The following is a 9,116-nucleotide window of genomic DNA, read 5'->3' on the forward strand; positions in this document are numbered from 1 at the left end:
ACGCTTTCCACCATTCATAGCTAGCACTGAATCATGACATCTACTCAAGACCTCCTCAAGCAGGCTGCAGATATTGCGTCCTCTAACCCAAAGCGTGCAGAGGAGCTTTACAAACAGATATTGGATACCACGGGTGTGCTGAATAGTGGATGTCTTGACTACTAGTGCTAATCATATTACCAGCATCAACCTCCAATGGATCGGCAGCCAATACTGATAAGGAACAGTCCTTGCGTGATCAAGAGTCTGCCTTGATCAAGCTCGCAGAGCTCTATCGAGATCAAAAGTAAGTCTTGCCAAGTCTATTGTTGTACCCAAGCACTTACTCCAGACAGAGATGCTAGTGGCTTAGCGCAAGTCATTACGCTCTCGAGATCATTCATGTCTTCAACCGCCAAGGCAAAGACCGCCAAGCTCAGTGAGTGTCCCTCTGTTCTCGACTTGTCATATATGCTCAATGTTTTTTGTGTAGTCCGCACGCTTCTCAACTACTTCAACTCCATCCCTAACAGCCGGCAAACTCAAATTGATGTCCTAACCGACAATATCGAGTGGTCAAAGCGCGAAAAGCGCATATTCCTTAAGCACAGCTTGGAAATTCGTCTTGTTTCCCTGTAAGAACCACTCCTTCTCCTTACGACGATGCTGATTATCGGTACAGGCAACTTGAAGCACTGCAGTATAAGCTGGCCTTAGCGCGGATCGACGCACTCTTAACAGAGTTAAAAAGGCTCGATGACAAGATGATTCTCACCGAAGTACACCTGCTCGAGAGCCGCGTCTACCGTGGCATTGGAAATCTTTCGAAGGCCAAGGTTAGTCCTTCGGGCGCTATCCCAGTTTATCCATTCCGTGCTCTTACGTCCGTCGAATGCATAGGCTGCACTCACTTCCTCCAGGACTGCTGCTAACTCAATATACTGTCCTCCTCATCTGCAAGCAGCGTTAGACCTCCAGTCCGGTGTTCTCCATGCCGAGGACAAGGATTACACTACCGCATACTCATACTTTTATGAAACTTTTGAGAACATGTCATCGCAGGATGACCCAGCAGCGCTGAACGCCCTCAAGTACATGCTTTTGTGCAAAGTCATGCTGAATATGGTGCGTCGTCACTGATATTCATTGGTTAGTCATTCTGAATGTGCGTTCCAGCCCGAAGATGTAACGTCACTCCTCTCCATCAAGCTCGCGGTGAAATATGCTCAGCTCCGCGAGATCGAGAGTATGCGTGCTATAGCGCTTGCGCATCAGAACCGGAACCTTGCCGATTTCGAGAAGGCCCTTCGGGACTTCAAACACGGTATGTTAGGCTCAGTTCAAACAACGCATCACTGACTTGTTATCGCTACATAGAGCTCTCGTCGGACCCCACCATTCGCTCGCATCTTGCAGCGCTTTATGACACCCTTCTCCAGCAAAACCTCCTACGCATCGTTGAGCCGTACTCGGTAGTAGAGATTGAGTACGTTGCCAAACAGGTCGGGCAAGGACGGCAGGACGTTGAGGCTAAGTCCGTGTTATATTTTTTCTTTGAATTTACCAGTAGCTCATGTCGCGTTCCAGGCTATCGCAGATGATATTGGACAAGGTGTTTCATGGCGTGCTGGATCAGGGGCGAGGATGCCTAATCGTATTTGATGAGCTAGAAGCAGACGTGCGTCTTCTCTTACCACTCATGCCGTCCATGCTCATTTCTTTTTTCTGTCAGAACACGTATGGTGCAGCAATTGGGACTCTAGAGCAGGTTAGCAAGGTCGTGGACTCGCTGTATGCCAAAGTGCGTCCATTTATTGTTTTTGGCCGCTGTATTGTGCTTACGAATGTCATTCAGACTGTTAAGATTGCATAGATGTAGTTGTTTATGTGACCTCCTCTCTATAGGTGAAACTCAACATAATGCATATAACTAAGAGGACGAAACCGCCACACTGTTAAGGATAGATTCCATGTCTGCGCTCGCCCTCACTAGCCAAGTCGTCACGCTGATATGAAGATATGTAAGTAAATATCATGGTCTGAGCTCGTGTCATTCTCGTACACATAGACATATAGTCAGTGGTATTGTCGGAAGAGATCAGCATATGCTCAAACACCTGCTGCGATGAGATAACCGCCGGTGCTAGGTATCAAAGTGTGTTACATGCAGGGCCACTTCGTGAGCAGCCATATATACTTGCAGTTCTACGTCTCGAAGAATCCTAGCGCAACGACGCTGTTCTCTTACGGTGGATGTCTCTGCTACTTGGGTGGAGGACCAGGAAGTGAGGAGTCTGCTTGAGAAGTGGGCAGATGATGTGGAAAGAATAGCTGATATACAGCATTAAGGAGGAGCCGCAGCAGCGGCGAAGACGGAGACAGAGGCTGAACCTAGACCTGGCCCGGGAGCATCAAAGGAGGGTGGCATCAGATGACAATGTGAAGAAAAAGATCAAAGCGTTGAGGTGCAGAAGGATTTGCAGAATAGTTGGAAAGTACCGAGTCGACTTGATTTCTTTCGCGCTGCATCATCTTTTGATACGTCACGGTATTTCAGTAGACAATCTATTATCGATTCCAAAGCACCTTGGTACACATGTCGAGCATTTCATCATCCACCTCGCTGCCGAACGACTGACCATCCTAGGCACAGATTCTGTGTTCGTGGAGCATGCGCAAAAGGCTTAGGATGAGACGGCGACGTATGCTGATGCGGCTATTCTGTGATGCCGATTGGATGGTCACGTCCAGCGGCTATTTTTCGGCTAGTTGCGTTGCTGGAATGTCACTGTGGCAGTTGTCAATGGTACGGTCGAAACCTTCAAGTTATAATTATACACACTAGTGCCGCTGATGGTTCTATGACTTTGCGCACATGTCGATGCATGTCTTGTTGTGTGCTTTATCTATTCTAGTGGGCTGTCCTGGCGTGCATCATCCTCTCCAAATACTGTCTAACGTCGCATACAGAATTTTTGCTGTCTACTCTGCAAACACTTGTTACTCGTTCGTCGACCAGTGGGTGCTAAACTCCATAGAAAAAAATACGTGAGTCGACGGTCAGAACTTATAGGGTCAAAACAGAAATAGGTTTCAAACTTGTAAAAAAATATCTTTTGGTGGGCTGGTACATATCATGGAGGGTACTTCTGGGATGGATATGAGCCAACAATTAAGAAAATCGGCGGTTCGGTTGTGGAGATATGTCCAAATACTGATATTTGAGCCTACCTCCCATATCACATGAATGCCGACCTCCGGAAGGTCTGGGACCATTCCCAATCGATTCAGAGGCCTCAAATACCCTAGGAGAGATGTTTTCAGTATCGGTATTGAGGCGGAATACCGGGATAGTGACATATAGGAGGTCAGGAGGAGGGGGAGGACCCTGTATATCTCAGGAACACGATTTTTCCAGGCAATTCTGGCATGACCATCGTGTTCAGAGGGCTCAATAACCCCCAGGAAAAATGCTTCTGAAGGACAGGCTAGTCATATGAAGTCTAGAAAAATCGATCTTTGGGTGGGGGAGCATGGCCTTGGTGGCCAACTTTGGAAGATGATTTTTAGAGCAAAATCCGGCTCGACCAACGTCTTCAGATGGTCAAATAACCTCAAGAACGAGTCCTAGCTAAAGCCAAGCAAGCCATATGAAGGCTGAAAAAATCGATCTTTGGGTGGGGGAAGGATGACAGGGGCAGCCAACTTTGGAACATGATTTTTAGAGGGAAATCTGGCTCGACCAACGTGTTTGTATGGTCGAATAACCTCTAGAACGAGTCCTACCTAAAGAAAAGCAAGCCATATGGAGGCTGAAAAAATCGATCTTTGGGTGGGGGAGCATGGCCTTGGTGGTCAACTTCGGAATTTGATTTTCTCATGCAAATCTGGCTCGACCATCCTTTTCAGAGTGTTCAATAACCTCGGAAACAAGTCCTACATCAACCCTTGCGAGTCATATGAAGGCTGTAAAAATCGATATGTGGGGGAGGCCTGCATGCCCTAGGGGGTCAACTCCAGCATTTGATTTCTTCGTGCAATTCTGGCTCGACCATCCTTTTCGGAGTGTTCAGTAACCTCGGAATCAAGTCCTACATGATGCCAGGCAAGTCACATGAAGGCTGTAAAAATCGATGTGTGGGGGGGCCAGCATGGCCTAGGGGGTCAACTTCAGCATTTGATTTCTTTGTGCAATTCTGGCTCGACAATCCTTTTCGTAGTGTTCAATAACCTCGAAATCAAGTCCTACATGATGCCAGGCAAGTCACATGAAGGCTGTAAAAATCGATGTGTGGGGGGGCCAGCATGGCCTAGGGGGTCAACTTTGGAATTTGATTTTATTGTGCAATTATGGCTCGACAAATGTGTTCAGATGCTCCAATAACCTCTAGAAAGAGTCCTAGATACAGCCAAGCAAGCCATATGAAGGCTGAAAAAATCGATCTTTGGGTGGGGGGGAGGGGCATGACAGGGGTTGTAGTCAAATTTGGAATATGATTTTAAGAGGGAAATCTGGCATGACCAACATGTTTGTATGGTCCAATAACCTCTAAAATGAGTCATGCCTGAAGTCAAGCAGGTCATATCAAGGCTGTTAAAATCGATGTGTGGGGGGCCAGCATGACCTCGGTGGTCAACTTTGAGAATTGATTTCTTCGTGCAAATCTGGCATGACCATGGTCTTTGTATTGCTCAATAACCTCAAAATCAAGTCCTACCTTATCCTCCCCAAGTCATATGAAGGCTGTAAAAATCGATCTTAGGAGAGTGTGGTGCTGCTGCTGCTTACATAAGCAAGAATGCGGTCCTCTCAGAGGGGGCCTGCTCACCACTCAATGCCACTGTGATGCACCAGCAAATAAATCTTGCTGATTTGTTTCCGAGGTTCAGAGTGTTAGATCCTGCCTGTATCTGCCTTATGAAACGCCAAAATTGTGAATTGCAGAGGTGTTATGCAGAATTGCACAGCAGGGACCAAGCTGTTCACCTCTGATAGAGGTGGCCATCTTGTACATGTATATTTTCGCTTTTTTACGATCTTCTTGGCTTTGGTGGATTTCACACAACAAGACTTGTCCAAGTCCTGATGATTTGACTGACTTTTGCTTCTTGTCTGGTATTGACTTGCATGACAGGGGCAGCCAACTTTTGAACTTTATTTTAGAGGGAAATCTGGCAGAGTCCTTAGATTTGACCGATGTTCGCTTCTTGGCTGGCTTTGGCTTCATAAATGTCTCTCTTCATAACTCCATGAAAGCGAAAATATAAGTAGAAGTTGGCCACCTCTATCAGAGATGAATCCCCCATGAAGGGGAGGAGTCCTCAGATTTGACTGACTTTCACTTCTTGGCTGGCAAAACCTGGACCTTGCCACTCAAATAGCCCTCAGAGCGAAAATCCTGGTCACCTCTATCAGAGATGAATCCCGCATGAAGGAGGAAAACCAGAGCCTTGCCACTCAAATTGTCCCCAGAGCCAACAAGAAAGTGAAAAGTTAAAAGAAGCGAAAATATGAAGTGTTGGCCACCTCTATCAAAGGTGAATCCTGCATGAAGGGAAGGAGCACTTAGATTTGACCAACTTTCACTTCTTGGCTGGCAAGGCCATGTGGGCCAACATGTGGCCGACTGTCATATGAATAAGTTGCCCTTGGGCAATGGATGATACAGTGGAATTTGACTGCATCTCTGATGGAACCGCAGGAAGAAAGTTAATGTTCAAGGATATCCAATTCACTGGTTAGTTTGTAAAGCGGTGTCCGGAGCTTCTTCTAACACTCTAGCTACAATCAGTGCCCATGAAGGGGAAAAACCCTTAGATTTGACCGACTTTCACTTCTTGGCTTGCAACTGCACCCAAATACCAGAGCCATGGCACCTAGCAACCAGGACCTTGCTACCCAATGCCCCAGAGCAACAAAAAGTGAAAGGTGAAAAAAGCAAATTCCTGGCCATCTATCAGAGCTGTTTCCCCCATGAAAGGAGGCCAAGATCTTGCTACCCAATTACCCCTCAGAGCGAAAATCTTGGCCACCTCTATCAGAGCCCATGAATGGGAAAAGCCCTTAGATTTGACTGACTTTCGCTTCTTGGCTGGCAAAACCTGGACCTTGCCACCCAAATAGCCCTCAGAGCGAACTTGGGGCGAGGAAATAGGAATGTGAACTCTGGGGGGTCACAAGGATATATGCCTCGAGAGGCGTGCTAGTAGTATCATCCTTGAGGGATGCTACTGAGGCAAATCTCTTCAAGTATGAGGAGGATCAGGGACTAGCTAGACACCGAAGATATGCGAAGACGTGCAAAAATTGTGATGGGGTCATGAAGAAGGAGGCTCAAGAAGTCAAAGCCAGAAAAGGAGGATCACAACATTCTTCCGAGTCGTTTGGGTGAAGGGATGGTAGATGAACGCTTGAAAAAGGGTCGTACTCACCAGATTAGGTGTGTATCAATTCGTCCCATGCCTCACTTTCTATCATTAAGATTTTGCTAAGCCTTGGGGAAGAAGCACCGGACCAAGAAGAACAGACGATGTACAGTCATTACTGGGATTTGGACTATCCTGCAACTATCTTCATTTTCAAATATACTTCATTGGGTAGGTCATGGTATTTTCTATGTGTCCCCACTCATGCCAACTCCCGACCCCGCCTGATACAACCCTCAACCCAAGCGACTTTTTCTTGACCTTGCTTGCATCATTGCAACAACATCAATGACATTGTAATTACATTATGGCAAGGGACACTTACAAAGGCAAAGCCAGCCAAGAAGCCAAAGTCAGTCAAATCTAAGACTCGGACAACCTTTCTGTGTGCGATGGCAAGATAAGTGTACCAAAGCAGTGTCCGGAGCTTCTTCTAACACTATAGCTACATTTCAGATGACGAGTCAATGGTCAATCCTCATGCAGACTAAATCAGTCAAATCATAATGAAGCTTGGGTGAAGGGATGGTAGATGAACGCTTGAAAAAGGGTTGTACTCACCAACATATGAAAGACATCAGTTTTGGTGAGGAAATAGGAATGTGAACTCTGGAGAGCCACAAGGATATAGACCTTGATAGGCGAGCTAGTGAATCTGAAGCGAAAATCCTGGTCACCTCTATCAGAGATGAATCCCCCATGAAGGGGGGAAACCAGGATCAACTTTCTTTGACTTCCTAGCTGGCCTTCACTCCGCAGGTGTCCCTCTTCATAAGGTCATTATAGGTTTACTACACCATTTGCTCACAGGCTTTCTGAGATCATAAATTTATGAAACCAAGGCCGGCCAAGAAGCAAAACCAGTCAAATCTAAGACTCGGACAACCTTTCTGTGTGTAAAGGAAAGGTATGAATATCAACTTTTATTGAGGGCCGACATGTGGCTGACTGTCATATGAATAAGTCGCCCTTGGGCAATGGATGAGTACAATGGAACATGATTGTATCTCTGACGGAACCATGGGAAGAAAGTTAATGTTCAAGGACATTGAATTCACTGGTTAGTTTGTAAAGCGGTGTCCGGAGCTTCTTCTAACACTATAGCTACATTTCAGATGACGAGTCAATGGTCAATCCTCATGCAGACTAAATCAGTCAAATCATAATGGGGCTTGGGTGAAGGGATGGTAGATGAACACTTGAAAAAGGGTCGTACTCACCAGGTTAGGTGTGTATCAATTTGTCCCTCGACTCACTTTATGTAAGGAAATAGGAATGCAAACTCTGGGGAGTCACAAGGATATAGACCTCGAGAGGCGTGCTAGTAGAATCGTCCCTTGAGGGATGCTACTGAGGCAAATCTCTCCAAGTATGAGAGGGATCAGAAACTAGCTAGAAGCCGAAGATATGCGAAGGAGCGATTATGAAGTCAAAGCCAGAAAAGGAATGACGACATGTTTCCGAGTGGTTTGGGTGAAGGGATGATAGATGAATGCTTGAAAAAGGGTCATACTGCAAATCTCTCCAAGTATGAGAGGGATCAGGGACTAGCTAGAAGCCGAAGATATGCGAAGGTGCACAGAAATTGTGATGAGGTTATCAAGAGGGACAATTATGCAGTCAATGCCAGAGAAGGAGGATGACAACATTCTTCCGAGTCGTTTGGGTGAAGGGATGGTAGATGAACGCTTGAAAAAGGGTCGTACTCACCAGGTTAGGTGTGTATCAATTCGTCCCATGCCTCACTTTCTATCATTAACATTTGGCTAAGCCTTGGGGAAGAAGCACCGGACCGCGAAGGGTTGGAAGTCTTAGATTTGACTGACTTTTGTTTCTTGGCTGGCTTTGTCTTTGTATATGTCCCCCTTCATAAGGTCATTATAATTTGACTGGAATAGTATATGGATGCTGCATTTGCCTAAAGAAACCTCGCACATGCGACCGGGTCTTGCACCATGGCCAACATCACATCTTTTGCACCTCATAGTCCTTTGTAATGTTTCTCCCAAATGTGCATGGATGCCTGATGTCTGATGATAAATTAAAGCCGGTTGCCCACATTACATTATACATCACGCCAAAGAATGAAGGCATTAGCTGCCATTGAGGTTCATCTGGTATACGAGCACTTGGATGGCGGTTTTGCGTTCCCTAGTGCATGCAATGGTGGTGCCAAGGTGCTATTCACAAAATTTATTAATACAGTACATCTACATCCATCGCTCATTCCCACAATATTTTCTAGTTGGGTGATGGGAAATGGTCTCCGTGGACGTGGGGGAGGGGGGACTCTCTTGTTTTTTCTTGGCCATGGTCATTTGCTTCTGAATTTCCCGCCGCTTCTGTCCTCCTGTCTTTCTCCGCAGATTGCCATCAGTGTCGAAGGGTTGAGAGTCCATGAGGTCAGCTGCAAATATGCGTTTACCCTTGATCAGCTTCATCGTTCGTCGCGCTTTTGGGGCCCTCTTCTGGCTCTCGCCTCCCTTTCCAATACAGTCGATCTTGTAGAATATGGGATTGGTCGTGAACACGATTGCTTCGTTCTTTGCGTCCACACTCTTGCTCCGCTAGCAGGAAGGCAGTGAAGTTCCGAAAATACCTCACGTAATCCCTGTTTCAGCAACTGTTGCTGATCCTCATCCATCGCCTTCATCGTCCTGTGAAATTCTGCAATGTATCCATCGCCCTCCCAAAGCCCAGACCACTGAGTA

General features: G+C 46.4%; 2 protein-coding genes across 2 annotated transcripts; one reads left to right on the forward strand and one right to left on the reverse strand.

Annotated features, from left to right (window-relative positions):
* Positions 1-33: 33 nt before the first annotated feature.
* On the forward strand, positions 34-1,852 carry DEU56DRAFT_918020 (proteasome regulatory particle subunit; the record flags this gene model as incomplete). The annotated part of the gene is made up of 11 exons (XM_041358064.1): positions 34-133; positions 184-286; positions 336-418; positions 473-614; positions 662-815; positions 880-1,104; positions 1,156-1,303; positions 1,357-1,513; positions 1,567-1,657; positions 1,712-1,780; positions 1,835-1,852. 11 exons carry the CDS (start codon positions 34-36, stop codon positions 1,850-1,852), a joined length of 1,290 nt encoding a protein of 429 aa, XP_041203084.1.
* A 6,763-nt stretch (positions 1,853-8,615) lies between these two features.
* On the reverse strand, positions 8,616-9,062 carry DEU56DRAFT_760530 (uncharacterized protein; the record flags this gene model as incomplete). The annotated part of the gene is made up of 2 exons (XM_041350440.1): positions 8,616-8,972; positions 9,005-9,062. Coding segments are annotated over 2 exons (415 nt in total), but the record flags the coding sequence as incomplete, so codon positions are not given.
* Between the last annotated feature and the right edge of the window lie 54 nt (positions 9,063-9,116).

The sequence above is a fragment of the Suillus clintonianus genome (assembly GCF_016758775.1).
Source record: "Suillus clintonianus strain FC179 chromosome Unknown DEU56scaffold_121, whole genome shotgun sequence".
In the NCBI taxonomy this organism is placed as follows: Eukaryota; Fungi; Basidiomycota; class Agaricomycetes; order Boletales; family Suillaceae; genus Suillus; species Suillus clintonianus.